This window comes from Schistocerca piceifrons, chromosome 9, assembly GCF_021461385.2.
Source record: "Schistocerca piceifrons isolate TAMUIC-IGC-003096 chromosome 9, iqSchPice1.1, whole genome shotgun sequence".
NCBI lineage: Eukaryota > Metazoa > Arthropoda > Insecta > Orthoptera > Acrididae > Schistocerca > Schistocerca piceifrons.
The window spans coordinates 18,256,248-18,274,399 of NC_060146.1; the positions used below are offsets into that span (position 1 = coordinate 18,256,248).

General features: G+C 42.0%; 1 protein-coding gene across 3 annotated transcripts in view; it reads right to left on the reverse strand.

Annotated features, from left to right (window-relative positions):
* Window positions 1–9,228: 9,228 nt before the first annotated feature.
* LOC124717226 (zinc finger protein 271-like) overlaps window positions 9,229–18,152 on the reverse strand; it is a 131,172-nt gene continuing 122,248 nt past the window's right edge. For all 3 annotated transcript variants that reach the window (XM_047244017.1, XM_047244018.1, XM_047244019.1), the window contains exon 6: window positions 9,229–10,572. In XM_047244017.1, the coding sequence (XP_047099973.1) occupies window positions 9,849–10,572 (724 nt within the window). In that variant the 3' untranslated portion in view covers window positions 9,229–9,848. The remainder of the gene's footprint in view (window positions 10,573–18,152) is intronic.

Below are 18,152 nucleotides of genomic sequence, written 5' to 3' on the forward strand. Positions count from 1 at the left end.
TAATATTCCTGTTGAATTTCTGAAATCATTGGGAGAAGTGGCGGGAAAATGACTACTCAGTTTGATATATAGCATACTCGTATGCGAGACTGGAGACATACCATCAGCCTGCTTTCAAGAAATATACATTATTTTCAGAGTTGTTCACAGGTCTGCCATAGTGTTAGAGTTTTCTCTACAAAATTTAGATAGTTCTGCAGAATTTCTCGAAGGAAACAATAATACATGGGAAAATTTTAATCTGGTAAAAAATCGGCAAATTTGCGAAAAAAATAATAATCGCAATTCTGAATAGCTCCCCAAGCGTTCTGCAGAAAACCCTAATGACATTTTTTTGTGGCGATAAAAGTTTATAAAACTTCCTGGCAGACTAAAACTGTGTGCCCGACCGAGACTCGAACTCGGGACCTTTGCCTTTCGCGGGCAAGTGGTAGAGCACTTGCCCGCGAAAGGCAAAGGTCCCGAGTTCGAGTCTCGGTCGGGCACACAGTTTTAGTCTGCCAGGAAGTTTCATATCAGCGCACACTCCGCTGCAGAGTGAAAATCTCATTCTGGAAAAGTTTATAAGTTAACTGCAGTAATGAGGGGCCAGTTTCTCAGTCATGTTAAGATGGCACTCCACTTCCGTGAAAGACAGTTTTCTTTTCTTTTTTTTTTGAGTTCTTTGTAGATATGCTACAATATTAAAGTTCTTTGTAAAATTTTTAATAGTCATGTAGAATTTTGCGAAAATAATTATGGTCACAATTCTGAATAGCTGTGAAATTGGGTACTAAGATTAGAGAAATATACGTTGCTTTCAGAGTTCTTGGTAGATATGCTATAGCTCTGGAGTTCTATGTACTAAATTTGAATAGTTCTGCAGAATTTCGCGAAGAAAACTCTTGTAATCGGGAAAATTTTAATGTTGAGAATAATTATTTGCTAATTTGTGAAGAAAAATTGTGATCACGATTGTGAACAGCTCCCCAAGAGTTCTACACGAAACCTTAATGACTTTTTTGTCAGATGATTATGAGAGAATTGCAATAATGAGGGGCCTGTTTTCACTACAGAAAATATACGAAATCGCACTAGTTCTGATGACACTTCTGGATAACACCCTATGAATTTTACCGAAAAACATAATGTAATTTCTTGTGAAGGTAATCGTTTATAATTGCAATAATGTGGCATCCGCTTCACTAACATATAGCTTTTCGTTCAGAGGCTGAACTTCACTGTCCTAGTTGTAATCGATGCATGTACTGTAGATACAAGTGGCTGTGCATTCGACTGCTGACAACCCCAGCAATCTAACCGTAGTTGCTATTTTTTCATCTGCTTATTGCTTGTGTTACAACTGTTTAATTTAATTTGATATTCTTTCCTACAGCTGAGTACCAGATTTGAAGATAGATCTCTTATAATGTGCTTACACGAAATCCTGTTACTTCAGTGTTCGGTATATTCTGGGATTTACTAAAATTTGGCGACATACGTTATTTTTTCACAGAGGAGTACAGATGTGTCATACTATCCAACCACCGAAGCAATATGGCGAAGGCCATTTAATTTCTAGTTTTGGACCTCCGTTTCTGTATGGTGTCTTCTTTAGCCCATTTTCCACGTGTCTGTTTTTAGCGCTCTTCTATTCTGTCAATTGGGACTGAAGTATAGTCGTTTAACTCCTCTCTGTGTTCGTGTTCTATAGTTTTGACTTGGGCGCGTATGACCCCAGTTGTTTTTGCGACGTAAAGCAAAATAAAACAAACCACCTTTTGTGCCTTCATACGTTCATAATCAGGGTTGGAAAACAGGGATAGGGATAGGATCTTGTTCGCTTAGAGGAAGTAAAAGAACAACTGATTCACGTAATTAAATGAAGTAATTGACGTCAGCTAAAAAGACACACAAATATCGGAGCACCAATCACCAATCGTCAGAAATCATCTCTTTGATGAGAGGGTGATGCTGTCTTGGATCTCGCTTATGGTGCTACAGCTGTCGGAGAGTGTCGTTTGGTGGAGACAATTGTGGGCCAGATTTCTGGGTGCGAAGAGTGAGTGAGTGAGTGGGTGGGTGGGTGGGTGGGTGGGTGAGAGAGAGAGAGAGAGAGAGAGAGAGAGAGAGAGAGAGAGAGAGAGGGAGAGGGAGAGAGCTATATGGAGCACTGAGAGTGTGGAACTTGGAGTTGTCTGTTCACTCTGCACACTAGAAAGAGTCCCAGCCGATGCTTAGTAGCCTAAGATAAAAGTTGTTAATATGATTTAATGGTAATTAAGTCTACAAACAATATTTATTTTAAGGTATTAAGCTTCATCGTGGACTCCATCTAGTGCATAAGTCAATAGACAACTCTTAAGTTCCAAGGTTTCAGTGCTCCATCTCTCTCTCTCCCCCCCCCCTCTCTCTCCCCCCCTCTCTCTCTACCTCCCCCCCCCTCTCTCTCTCTCTCTCTCTCTCTCTCTCTCTCTCTCTCTCTCTATCTCCCTCCCCATCTCCCTCTCTCCGGCAGCTATAGCACTATACGCAAGGTCCACAGAAACACTCACCGTCTCATCGAAGAAATTTCCAACTACTGATGTGCTCCAATAAGTGTGTGCCTTTTGAGCTGACGTCAGTTAATTGATTTAATTGCGTGAGTGACTTGTTCTTAATCTATTTAAGCATCATCTGTTACAGCTCAGGAACCTTGCATGCTATTAATTTCTTTCTTTTGTCCGTACGTTGTTTTGTCAGGGATAAAAAGGATTGTATTTACCTCCATGTCGTCCCAAAGACACATAGGCATATATAACTATCGACAACTGTTCTTAGCTCTAGGAAATGTTCACTGTGTAATGACTGCCATAAATTAGATATGGGAGAAGTTTTCGAGGACCTCACTTCATAGTTTGGAGGTCCTGATTTTTATTTATAGCGCATCCATCAGGAATGGACTTTCGCATTGTCTCTTGAAGTACTCTTTCACGTAATAGACGGTATGACCTTGACAGACACTAGAAAACACAAACTCAGACTAACAAAGAAAAAATGAAGCTTGTACTTGAGTCTGACGTATGGAAAGAATATGTGACTTAGAAAAAGGAAGACTCCAGAAAAAGACAAATTACATTTGCTAAAGTAAGTTACAAAGAGTTTGCGTCACAAAAGCGTTATATGAACCTTCTTTAGCATTAGTAAAATTAAGATAAACTTCTTTTTGATGGTGATGATAAACTTAGTCTCCAAATATTTGTACGCCACCTTGGTAATAAGGGTACTGAAATGAAAGCGAAAAAATTGCTAAACCATGGCAGCCAGTAACGAGACAATGAGGAACTCTCTCAGGACGTATCTCAGCAACTGGAAGGCCTTGCCCATTCTTGTACTTTCTTCTCTCTAGCTTTGGATGGATCAACGGACATAAGCGATGTTGCCCAGCACATCATTTTTATAACTTCAATTGATGTTAATTTTAATGTCTTCGATGATCTTGCCAGTCTGGAGACACTGTATGCTAAAACAATAGGTTCGCAGGAGAGCTTCTGTAAAGTTTGGAAGGTAGGAGACCAGGTACTGGCAGAAGTAAAGCTGTGAGGATGGGGCGTGAGTCGTGCTTGGGTAGCTCAGATGGTAGAGTACTTGCCCGCGAAAGGCAAAGATCCCGAGTTCGAGTCTCGGTCCGGCACACAGTTTTAATCTGCCAAGAAGTTTGATATCAGCGCACACTCCGATGCAGCGTGAAAATCTCATTCTGGCAATAGGATCACAAATATTTGAAAAATTAAAATTGTGCCTACAAAAATTTAAAAGTACAAAACGTCATCAATGGGTTTAGTAGTGGAGAGCCGTCAATGGCATTGCGTCTTCGCTCAAAATTTTTTAAAATTATCCTATTCTAAAATAGTACTGCAGTATACAATGAGCCACTGTAAGAAAAGACTTTAACATGCAAAGTATGCAGGATGTTATGCCACTGGTTACGTGAATAAACTTAGAACTACAACATTAACTACAAGAGATTTATGAGGGTACTGTGTATTTTTGGATTTGTAGTATGGTGAACTTGTCTTACATTGTGAGACGCAGTATTTCTACAGGAAAGCTTCTGAGTACATTTTGGAACTTGAAAAATGCTGTTTCTGATGTTTTACGAGAGGAAAATGCACAACCTGAAAAATGAACCATATGACACGACGACAAGAAATTGGATTTGGCATTTTTAGTAGAAGTTAGTTGCCATCTCAAAATCTAAATTTACAACTAGAAGACAAAAGCTTGCTTGGCGCGGGTTTCTTTTTGTTTCATTAAAGCGAACCTGTTTCAATTGCATTTCGAAGGCTGCTGCCCAAGAAACTTCTGATGATCTGGTGCCATGTGCATTGTTTATCGGTTGCATCTGGAAACTGTGAAATGACTTTATTGGGACAGGCACCATGCTTTCCTGAACACAGATATTACATTTGATTTGGACGTGATAGCTATATTTTCAAAGTTTTTTTTTTTCAACAACTTAGGAAATTCGGATTTTGGCACCACTCCTCTATTCTTCCTTTTCCAATCAACTAGCACATTTCTCCAAGCAAGTTTTAAACGTCTAAATAAGGCCTAGCATGTGGCTGGCACAAATGAGTGGAATTAGGTGGTAGAAGCACAAATTTAATATTTTGTTCCTGGCACAGTTTAATCACGTTATATAATGACTCGAGAGATTGTCATCTATAATCGCTTTAGGTCCCTCTAATTGCCAGGCATAAGGCAAGACAATTTCAACAAACAATGATTCAAACGTTGTTAGGTCAAACCAACCACTTTGATTCCTATTATAACCTGCACCAGTTATGTCCCCTTCAGTCCAATATCGAAGAGATGTTTTGCCCTATAAACCGAGTATGGTGGGAGTCCTGGGTCGTCGGCAGCTGCTGCTGTCATCACGCTGATACTTGACTTACAACTACTGTCTTGTGCCTCGCTTCACTATTACTTTCACTTGTCCAGGATCGTCACAAAAGTTTGTCTCGTCGTAGTTTATAATATTGGAGGGAGGGACACCGCTCAAGGTCACTTCAACGTTCTTAAAATAATCAATCACTCTCGGGTAACTGCTGCCTTTGCCCTCTTCACATTTTCACTTACTCTAATCGTTAGTTCTTTATTTCTTTTCAGAAAAGATTCTGCCCACTCGGACCAGACTGATTGTCATGAAATCTTTTCTCAATCCTCCCTGCTCGATTGAGATATGTCTGTACAAAGTTCCTAAAATCATTATTCCTCAAAGGAAACCCCCATTTCGCAGAACACAATAATCCTTCAACCAGGCTTTTCGCCTCACTGTTGGTTAACAATAGTTGGCCGCCTATTGTGTATTTGTATCTTTCCTTGAGTCTGACATTTAATGTGGTACATGGAACTGCGTATTACGCTGAACCTTTCCAGATGCTTAATTTTCCTGATCTGACAGCTTTCACCGGATTTAGAAGAAATTCTGGTTTGTAGTTAGATTTCCGTGTTGGTCCCAGAACCTTATGGAATACTCGCATGATCGGATTCACCCTACAAAAATGCAATTTTGTAATTAGGCCTGCATAGTGACTAAGTATTATTAGCAACAAACAAAAAATGAAACTGTATCACTTACGACGTTCAAATGCAAGCAATAATATTGCAATTCACCAGTTCCACTTTGGAAGTAACAGGCACCAGCAGAAGTTTTCGCATTGTTGTGTTGACTACACCAGTGCAGCACAAGAATGACACACCTACTGGCGATGAGATTTGCTGGTTGCGCGCACTCCAACACGCCATTGTTGTTGATAGGTTACTCAAGAATTCACGACAATGGTCGGATGAAATATAATTGTTAAAATGCTACGCTCAGTTATCCAAACGTGGCAAAACCGGCAAATGATTGGATTGACACCACCTGATCGGATTCACCTCATTTTACGGTATTTTTTTGGTTTCGGCGATAGCTGTAGCGCCATTCCTTGCTTGATCTTTTCCCAAGTCTCATCGCCTGTAATAATTTTCCCCAGAAATGCATCACCTTCCAGATGGACACAATGCAAAAATTCTTCACAGGCGTCGAAGGAATGGTCTTCTTTCAATTCGGCAATTTCTGATGTGGCATCCATATTGCAGACACCTTACTGAAATGTAGTAGATTCTGATAAATATTCTGCAATGAATCAATACTAATTATCAAACTTGTGGCTATTTTGTCCAGAGTTACGTACTTGTTCCTTACAAGCTCCTCTACTAACGAAATGTTCCCAGCTGTCACTATGCAGAAGCCCGGTCTGGTCTTTGGGCATTCTCCACAGAAGTTACACCGCTTTTAAACTCTCTACACCAGTCGTACACTTTCTGCAATGACAAACACGAATCACTGCATTGCGCTGTCATTCTACAATGAATTTAGAATAGTTTGACACCTTCACTACACAAAAAACGCATCAAACATCGCTGCTCAACCGTGGAGCATGTTGACGGCGGGGTTGCCATCTTGATGTGCTGCCTTCCCCTGCATTGTCGCATCACTCTGCCACCTGTTGGTCACTTTCTGACAATAAAAAAAGAAAATGGCAAACATACATTTAACATCTTTAGAAAACCAACAGCCGCAGACACAATAATACATTCCATGTCTAACCATCCCCAAAGCCAGAAACTTGCAGTACTGAGACGTATGTTACATACATTAAACAGAATCCCACTCAACAAGAGCAAGTATGAAAAAGAAATGAGTACAATCACACAGATAGCTAGGAACAACGGGTATGACACACACGTAGTACACAGGCTCAATAAAAAAATAAAAAACAAACACAACATTTCCAACTCACAAGCTGAAAACTTACAAACACACTCAACAAACACACGCAATGACAACACCACACAGAAAAGAACCAGATGGTACACTATGACCTACATACATAAACTAACACACAGAGTTGCAAACATCCAGAACAGACAGGGATTCCAAATAGCATATAAGTCTAGGCAAACCCTCCAATCACACCTAAGCCAACCAGCTACCAAGAGGGACGAATTCCAACAATCAGGAATATACAAACTTGAATATCAAATTTGTGTTGCAGTATATGTAGGCATGACATGCAGGAATTTTAAAACACGATATAAAGAACATATCAGGTGTTGGAAGTACGAAACAAGCCATTCCACATTTGCAGAACATTTAAAACACCATAACCACCATCCTACAAACATGGAACAAGAAATGAAAATAATGAGAATAAGCAACCACGACAAACATCTTATACAAACGCAAGAAAACTTCCACATTCAGAAAGACATCGCTGAAAACTAACACGTGATAAATGAACAAACACATATCAGCACAGGCTCCAATAAAAAAAGAAATGACAAGGTAAAAAATCGAAAAAGTCGTCCCTCTCACACAACCAGGGAAAAAAAATCACCTTTCCCCTTTCGCCTTCAGGGCACGCACACACACACACACAGCCCACAAAAAAAGGCGACACACACACTAATGCATACACTAATAGATCACAGTTACTTCAATAATTACACCCTACAGTGTGGCAATAACATCTGACAGTCGGCAACACAAACCAAAACATTGCATCGAAACAAGTGTTCAGTTCATAGTGTTGTGAAATGCGGGAAAAAACCGCAAACTGGCACTTATAAGAAGAAGAACAACACCAAAAATGCAACAGGAACGTAATATGTAGGAAATCATCCATGCAACCTGTAAGTACAGTTCAAAATATTACTACTTAATAAGAAATACCAACCACCAGAACTGTTTATAACCTAAACGTACAGTGACCAAAATGTAAATTAAATAGCACACATATGTACATATTCCAGACGACTGACGCTGCCTTGCAGGAAATAAAGGCGAAACGCATATGGCTCTAAAATTGTGTTTTATTCAGTTGCTGTCAGACGGTCCATAAGTAAAAATTATCAGTATACTGTAAATGATGAGATTCTGTTGGTTCCATGGTACTAAAGGGAGGCGAGAGAGTAAAAATTGTGGGACAAGACAGACACTGGAATACTTACAGACGAAGACATCAGCAATCAGCACACGAGAGGAAGTTGTAGTGGGACATGTCAAACCAGTCAGATGACTGGCGAGCCCTCACCCTCCCTCCCCCCCCCCCCCAAAAAAAAAGAGAGGCTGATTAGTGACAGTGCTGATGGGGTTTTGCACCTAGATGTGGTTGGGGGGAGGAGGCATACCTCTGTAACACCATAACATACTTCTACCATGTTTGGTACACGTATCAGTTGCTATGTGGAAATATGTATTGTGACAGTAGGACATCTTTAGCATCGCTATGGATAAGGGTGGGGCTGAAATAGTGACATAAAAGCATAACTCAGGAAAACCCGGAGCAATTTCAAACAAATTTGGTATGCACATGCATCGTTTTTTTTTTCGTATAAAAATGATGTGGAAGTACCATACTCCTAACTTGCCTGGGGGTGGGAGTGGGGATGAGAAGGGGGTGACATGTAAAAATGTTCGAAAACTGCTTGTTAGTATTTACTTGCTGTATTTAGCGGACTTTAAATAGTTTAAAGTATGGAGTGCATTCCATCTCTTATTGTATTGCTCGTTTTGTCAACCAATAATTTTGCGATCACAACTGCTGAGGTGTGTGCTGGTGCTTTGTCGTGATGGAAAAGGACTTTTTTGCGGTCCAACCGCCGGCGTTTTTCTTGCAGCTCGGTTTTCAAACGGTCCAGTAACCATGAATAATATGCACCTGTAATAGTTTTACCCTTTTCCAGTTAGTCGATGATGATTATCCCTTGCGAATCCCAAAAGACAGTCGCCATAACCTTTCCGGCTGAAGGAATGGTCTACGTCTATTTTCGGTGCAGATTCTCCCTTGGTAACCCATTGTTTAGATTGCTGTTTGGTCTCAGGAGTATAGTAATGTATCCATATTTCACCCACAGTGACAAAACGACGCTTAAAGTCCTGTGGATTCTTCCTGAACAGCTGCAGATCATCCTTGCAACATTTCACACGATTCCATTTTTGGTCAAGCGTGAGCAATAGCAGAACCCATCTTGCAGATAGCTTTCTCATGTCCAAGCTTCTCTTTAGTCTCCTGAGGCGTTTTGCCTTTCATAAAGGAATGTTTAATGACCACACGAAATTCTTTTTCGTCCATTTTTTGACACTCATTCGACTTCCTTGATTCACAGGAATACCAAACACAAAGAAATAGACCAATATGGCTGAAACTTGGTGCGCGTTATTTCCAAAGATGCTACTAACTGAACATGACCTCGATACGCGCCGGTGGTGCCATCTCTCGGACTTTGCACGGACTTTTCAAACACCCCTCGTAGGTGATATGCTAAGCGTAAAGCACTAGAACAATGGAAATATAGAAGAAAGAAATCAAGCGTGGTGCCTCTAGAGCAGATTATTTTTTTGGTCAGGCTATTGTTTTTATTTGCAAATTAGAAATTTTAGATTACGTGCTGGAATTTTCTGATATGTATGGTAATTTTACAGCCCTGAACACATAATTCCAACTCTTCGAGCTATCGACATAGATAACAAATAATAGTTTAAAGGAATAGGTAGGTTCAAGATGTTTGGGGGGAAAATGTGTGAACAGAATCATTTAGGGATCGTCTTTGTCTGCTATGCCGGAATTTCTGAAACTCAGTCTGGAAAAGCCTATCTCAAACAAAATGGAAGTGTACAGAGCACAAACATATGTGACATATGCATACGCAGACAAAGCTATGGGCAAAAAGGTAGTTAGTATTAATTAGGTACAACAAGCTTCATAAGACGCGTCGTAGTCACACGACTCCATGTGGGTGTATAAAGTCTTATGGAGCACGTCACAGCCGTGCGGGCATTAGCCCGAGTGCACACGCGAGTGAGTCTTGAGGCTGGAACTCTGGTTGAATGTCTTGTGGCAGATCTCACAAATGTACGGCCGTTCGCCGGAGTGCACTCTCGAATGTCTCCTGAGATTGCTTCCACATATGAACGCCTTGTGGCACACTTCACAGGTATAGGGATGTTCCCCTGTGTGCACACGCGAGTGTTTCTTCAGGTTGGTGCTACTTACGAATGTCTTCTGACACACTTTACAAACATACGGGCGCTCACCTGTGTGCACTCGCGAGTGGATCTTGAGGCTGCCCTCGCACGACAACACTTTGCGGCACACTTCGCAGGTGTAAGGTCCGTCGCCGGTGTGCTGACGTAAGTGGTTCTTCAGGTGGGTGTTGCTTGGAAATGTCTCGTGACAGACGTCACAACTATACGGGCGCTCGCCAGTGTGCCGGCGTAAGTGGATCTTCCAGCCGCCCCTACTTACGAATGTTTTGTGACACACACTGCAGGAATACGGAAACTCTTTGTCCTCGGTCAGGCCCAGGGACTGTGCAGTTGTCTCCTTGCCGGTCGCGAGATTGTGCACACTCTGCAGCGTACCCTTGTCGCGTTCACAGAACGCTACCTGATTGGGGCTGCATTGTTTGGTGTTGCTCGGTCCTGTAGACACACCATCTCCGCTAGCCAAACAGCCACTGCCATCCGTTTCCTTGTCGTCTTCCTTGCCAACGGGGATATTACTGCGGAATTGTGAAAAAAAAATAGGTTTAAGAAAGTTTTGCCATAACATTACACTATTAGGATATGAAAAATAACATTGAAATATGCTACATCTGTTGCACAAGTCAAATGAAAGCCCCTCAATGTGTTTCATACGAGATGGTCTGCAAACAATACTATAAATGATAACGATAATGCATCTACATCAGAGATATGCTTCATTCTTGGTCCGCATGAATTTGTAAATATATCATTGATTATTGACGGCCATTACATGAACCAAATTCACTGACAGCGATGTTATTGCAACGTGAAGGGTCAGAAAGCATGAACTTCTACTAGTGCTCCACCACATGTACTAAATTCTCCGAAATGGTCAGCGCAACTCTAAAACATACTACACTACTGGCCATTAAAACTGCTACGCCACGAAGATGACGTGTTACAGACGCGAAATTTAACCGACAGGAACAAGATGCTGTGATATGCAAATAATTAGCTTTTCAGAGCATTCACACAAGGTTGGTGCCGGTGGCGACACCTACAACGTGGTAACGTGAGGAAAGTGTCCAACCGATTTCTCATACACAAACAGCAGTTGACCGGCGTTGCCTGATGAAACGTTGTTGTGATGCCTCGTGTAAGGAGGAGAAATGCGTATCATCACGTTTCCGACTTTGATAAAGGTCGGATTGTAGCCTATCGCGATTGCGGTTTATCGTATCGCGACATTGCTGCTCGCGTTGGTCGAGATCCAATGACTGTTAGCACAATATGGAATCGGTGGGTTCAGGAGGGTAATACGGAACGCCGTGCTGGATCCCAACGGCCTCGTATCACTAGCAGTCGAGATGACAGACAGCTTATCCGCATGGATGTAACGGATCGTGCAGCCACGTCTCGATCCCTGAGTCAACAGATGTGGACGTTTTCAAGACAACAACCATCTGCACGAACAGTTCGACGACGTTTGCAGCAGCACGGACTATCAGCTCGGAGACCATGGCTGCGGTTACCCTTGACGCTGCACCACAGACAGGAGCGCCTGCGATGGTGTACTCAACGACTAACCTGGGTGCACGAATGGCAAAACGTCATTTTTTCCGATGAATCCAGGTTCTGTTTGCAGGATAGTGATGGTCGCATCCGTGTTTGGCGACATCACGGTGAACGCACATTGGAAGCGTGTATTCGTCATCGTCATACTGGCGTATCACCCAGCGTGATGGTATGGGGTGCAATTTGTTACACGTCTCGGTCACCTCTTGTTCGCACTGACGGCACTTTGAACAGTGGACGTTACATTTCAGATGTGTTACTACCTGTGGCTCTACCCTTCATTCGATCCCAGTGAAACCCTACATTTCAGCAGGATAATGCACGACCGCATATTGCAGGTCCTGTACGAGCCTTTTTGGATACAGAAAATGTTCGACTGCTGCCCTGGCCAGCACATTCCCCAGATGTCTCACCAATTGAAAACGTCTGGTCAATGGTGGCCGAGCAACTAGGTCGTCACAATACGCCCGTCTCTACTCTTGATGAACTGTGGTATCGTGTTGAAGCTGCATTGGCAACTGTAACTGTACACGCCGTCCAAGCTCTGTTTGACTCAATGCTCAGGCGTATCAAGGCCGTTATTACGGCCGGAGGTGGTTGTTCTGCGTACTGATTTCTCAGGATCTATGCACCCAAATTGCGTGCAAATGTAATCACATGTCAGTTCTAGTATGATATACGAGGCCTGTTCAGAAAGTAAGCTCCGATTGATTGCCAAATTGAAACCACAGTGAACATCAGAAATGTTTTACTTGTAACAATTAGCTACACCTTTCAGCTACTTCTCTACGTAGTCGCCGTTCTGACTTAGACTTTTGTCATAGCGTTGTACCAACTTTTCAATAGCCTCATGATAGAAGGCAGCCGCCAGTGCTTTCCGCCAATTCTCCACGCTGGCCTACACCTCGTTGTCTGTGTCAAAATGTTGTCTTCAAAGACAGCGGTTCATGTGACCAGAGATGAAACTCAGGGGGAGACAATTGCGGACTGTATTGTGGGTAATCTAACATTTCCATTTGAAAACGATGCAGGAGCATCTTCATTGCCCCTGCAGAATGCGGCTGAGAATTGTCGTGAAGACGAAACAGCACGACAGTTATGTAATGTTAGCTGCATAGCTTCAGGCGAAATTTCTCACCAGGCCCTCGTACTTGGCGGCAGACACTATTTTCTAGACATCTTTACGCACTCACTGCGAGCTCAGAAATGAGAAGAGCGACGTGATGCTAACTGGGGTTATACTAGAGACACTACCCAACACATCTGTGCAAAGCTTTATCGGATTTTCATAGTCGTTTCCATTTCGCGACCGATCGGAGCTTACTTTCTGAACGCCCCTCGTATTTGTCCAATGAATATCCGTTTATATCTGCATTTCTTCTTGGTGTAGTAATTTTAATTGCCAGTAGTGTATTTGAACATTATTCAAAGAGCTCTTCACTTGAAATGAACAGTTGTCCAATTAGAATTACTTGATAGCTGACGCCTGACACTTGGCGCTTCAGCGTTGCCGCATCGACTGCCGGCTATCGCTCGGTTATGGGCGACACACAAACACGACGGAGCTTTGTTGGGAGTGGCTGCCACGAGGTATGTCGGAAATGCGAGACGCTCCGCCGACAGGTGATTTCAAGTGACCAGTGACTGAGCTGCGGTAGATGACGCCTTTTGTTGCTCTGAGTTAAAACTCACGACCTATGCTGACCACAACCTCGTGAAGTGCAATGTACCTGAGAAAGCGGCGGTCAACATTCTGCGGCAGAACTCAAATCACGATCGCTTTATTTACGGCGATCAAGCTAACCTCTACGAGCAAACTCAAGACAGAAAAAAATCCGGTGCCATCGCTAAACGCAATTCGTAATTCCTCGCTGTTACTGGTTACCTGAAACTATACTCGCACCAGCTACCCGATCTGCTGCATGAGCAGTCCTCGTTCGCACTTGGCTGCAAATTATAGGCGTGACAGGCGTATTCCAAACAAAGACAGAATGATTGAAAGAAAAATAATAGAAGATAAAAAGGTCAATACGATGATGAAAATGACACGGCAAAGAACTAGAAATCAAAAAAACTTACCTTAAAACCGATTAACAGAGTAAAAATAATAGACTTTTATGATTAAATTTAAAAATAAAAAATTTCGCTATATTGGTCGAGATTCGAACCTACGGCCTTCTATAGGTCAGGTATGTACGCTAATCATTGCCCTACGGCACAAAACTGCGATAAGTAGTTACATTTATGACTGGTGCTACAGACGAAACGATGAATTGAATCCTTCAAAAATTGCTTCACGTAATGTCGTGCGAAGCTTATCTGATGCAAGCCGATCTCTGCGGTTATGATAACTATATTATGACGCTCAATCGCATCTTGTGCGGAAGTGTATTGTAGTGTTTGGTTAGTGGTGTGTATTGTAGTGTTTGGTTAGTGGTGTGTATATTGTAGTGTTTGGTTAGTGGTGTGTATGAAACGCGTGTATCTCGTTAGGCGAACGCTCGCGTGCGTGTTTGTGTGTGTGTGTGTGTGTTTTTTTGTTATCATACGAAATAAAATGGCCAGACTCATGATTCGGGATCCAAACACATCAAGAAAGAATCCCGGACAAGAAACTGGCAGTGAACTGACCAATTGTTATGCCAGTTTGGCAACGACGATCAGTTCTGGCGTGACGTAGAGAGCTTTGACTGGAGGAAACTAGCTCCAACGCATGAAGTGTCAACTACCAAGTAGTTTTCATCGGACTAAAGTAATGTTGGGACGTGTTAGGGCTCTGATCCGTCGGCCTTCCTACCACCAGAAGTCACTTTCACAGAAACTAGTGAGCGACCCTGTCTAGACACAAACTCGGTGTGCTCTTTAGTTACGAAACGACAATGTAAAGTTTCTAGTTCGGTCGTGTTGAGTGAGAGAGTCAACAGTGCGCTGAAATTGTACGACCGGCACGGTGACGTGTGATTACTATGCATTTGAAGGTGATGTAAAGTTCCATAATGGAATTTTTCTTGAACACTGTGACGTAAAGGATGTTATCCTGGAAGAAAAGTTTTCACTGGAATAAGCTGAGATTTTGTTGAGACATGAGTACACAATGGTGGTACGGCGTGTTTGGAAAGTCGATGTGCAGGTTACGTTAAAGGTTCGAAACAAAGTTGGCAGAACTGTTTTTTCATAGATAGTCAATTTTTCTTTTTTTTAAATTCATTCTACTGTTAAGTAACATCTGACTGTTTGGTTCCGTGGATGAAAGTTATTGAATGTGATATCTAACATCTAATGTTTAGATTTTCTATTTGTTTTCAAATTACGGTGCTTTCAAGTAAGAAACGTACTTTTCTTGTCGAACACGTGCTTCGACACGGCGATAAAAACAAATATTTAGTGGAGGAGGCATTTTCTGAAAAATTCTTGGAAACAGTTCTACCTCATCATAATGCAGTTCGTCGACGTATTGAGAAATTTTAAGAGACAGGCTCAGTGTAAGAACTTGATGAATACCTATACTAAACGAACAGAAGTTGTTAGATGCTTCTGACTATGCAGCAGGGCCCAGCAAAATCACTGCACACGTTCGCACAAGAGAAACATATCGGACTTGCAACCGCGCGAAAAGTAGTTAGGCAAACACTGAAATTGTTCCCGTATAAGGTGAAAGCAATTCAAGAATTGGAAGATGCCAGTATTGAAATGTGAAATCCGTTGCTACAAATGGTTTACATTTTTTGCTGGGAGGAATACCACTGATAGCTTCTACACAGACGAGCCCTGGTTCCATCTCTCTGGTCATGTCAAGACACAAAACACACGACAATGGCCAACGGGAAATTCTCCTGCTATGCTTGAAACGCCATTGCATGATCAGAGCACTGGAGTCTGAGCAGCAGGATTATATTATTTTTCGAAGAAATTGTGAACAGTAAACATTACGGTTTAATAGCGGGCGATTTCATTGGCCGGCTAATGGAAGATGAAATCAACTACTCGAAGTTTCACTGCGCACACAGCTAACATCACTACGCCTCTCTGCAAGAGTGTTTGGAGAAAGTCTCAAATACGACCCGCTCGCTTCCCGGATCCCGCGAAACCACACCTTTTTTTCTTGAGGATAGCAAAATTTGTAGTGTATGGCAATCGCCTATGCATGCATTGTGGCCGAAAAACGTAAGTAACTGCGCATATCACAGTCAGATATGCGGAAAGTGTTATCTCTTAAAATTAACAAAACAACTCTGCGACAAGAAACAATTTATTTAGGACACTGAACAGTGTATTAGGTAACCTTAAACAGCTAAGTACTAATCTGTAAATAATTGTATTAGTCTGTGTGAATCCCTAATCGTTTTTATATAGCATCGACCTGTTGTTAAGCTGTTTTTGGAGAGGAAATTCTAAGTAATGAAACATAGCTATCATTTGAAATACTTCATTAATATAATACAGTATTTTGTTCGGTTTATCTGAACTGTGATCATATTTTTTGATGGCACACAGGATACTTCGATGCAAATATAATAAATATTATGAAGCCACAGAATAATGCTATATCCACCTATGATAAACTCTAGTAGTAAGTTCTGGGAGAAAGTTTACATCTACAACCCCAACGATATCCATAATCCATAAATAAATGCGAATGCACGGCATAAGGTGCTTCCCATTGCACCACACACAGAAGCTGAAGTCACCCATTCTCCGACAGCCAATGAGTGTACAGCAGTGTTCTGAGCGCCCTGCTGTGAATGTCGTAGCCAACATTTTATTCATCTTCAATTGTCATTGACCATATATATAACGGAATAGATTTCATCTCTTATACATAATACCGACATACACAGTTACAGAAATATAGGCACGCATTTTAAATTCTAACGTATGTTCACAATCCGTACACCAAACAATTTAGTTATATCATAAAATGGAGCTTCAGTCAACCAGTTAAACATTTTTCTTTGAAATAATATACAAGACGTGGAGCGTGCTGATGCTGGTAATTTGTTAAAAGATTTTTAGGGAGCTGACTCTGGGAAAGGGGGATGCTTTTACCAATTTGTCTTGGAATATCCGTTTAAATTTTTTCCCTAGTGTTGTTCTGGTGTATATCTCTTCTTATTTGATATTCTTTTACATACAATTTAATGTATAGCGAAGTGACATACACAGGTTGTTCTATGCAACACGCAATGTTACGGCTGGCCTTCACAAATCACGCACGAGATTTTCATATTCTCTGGCTCGCTATGCACAGACTATTAGGCCTACGGAAGGAATGAACAGGACCTTTTTGTAGGAAACAGGGTACTTAAATTTTATACTGGGATACGTTTTCCCCAGAGGCCGTAATTTTCAAGTTACTCAAGAACGGCGTACAAAAGCGATCTTCAAACGCACACCCTCACTCCCCCCCCCCTGCCGGTCAGGATGTCTACTGTGTTGCTCATGGCACTCTCTCCTGCCACTGCACAACTATTCGCGACTGATCCATCCTGTATACAGGGTGGTCCATTGATCGTGACCGTGCCAAATATCTCACGAAATAAGCGTCAAACGAAAAAACTACATAGAACGAAACTTGTCTAGCTTGAAGGGAGAAACCAGATGGCGCTATGGTTGGCCCGCTAGATGGCGTTGCCATAGGTCAAGCGGATATAAACTGCGTTTTTTAAAACAGGAATCCCTAATTTTGATTACATATTCGTGTAGTATGTAAAGAAATATGACTGTTTTAGTTGGACCACTTTTTTCGCTTTGTGATACATGGCGCTGTAATAGTCACAAACATATGGCTCAAAATTTTAGACGAACAGTTGGTAACAGGTAGGTTTTTTTAATTAAAATATAGAACGCGGGTACGTTTGAACATTTTATTTCGGTTGTTCCAATGTCATACATGTACCTTTGTGAACTTACCATTTCTGAGAACGCATGCTGTTACAGGGTGATTACCTGTAAATGCAACATTAATGCAATAAATGCTCAAAATGATGTCCGTCAACCTCAATGCATTTTGGCAATACGTGTAACGACATTCCTCTCAACAGCGAGTAGTTCGCCTTCCGTAACGTTCGCACACGCATTGACAATGCGCTGACGCATGTTGTCAGGCGTTGTCGGTGGATCACGATGGCAAATATCCTTCAACTTTCCCCACAGAAAGAAATCCGGGGACGTCAGATCCGGTGAACGGGCGGGCCACGGTATGGTGCTTCGATGACCAATCCACCTGTCATGAAATATGCTATTCAATACCGCTTCAACCGCTCGCGAGCTATGTGCCGGACATCCATCATGTTGGAAGTACATCGCCATTCTGTCATGCAGTGAAACATCATGTAGTAACATCAGTAGAACATTACGTAGGAAATCAGCATACACTGAGCCATTTAGATTGCCATCGATAAAATGCGGGGCAATTATCCTTCCTCCCATAATGCCGCACCATACATTAACCCGCCAGGGTCGCTGATGTTCCACTTGTCGCAGCCATCGTGGATTTTCCGTTGCCCAACTGTGCATATTATGCCGGTTTACGTTACCGCTG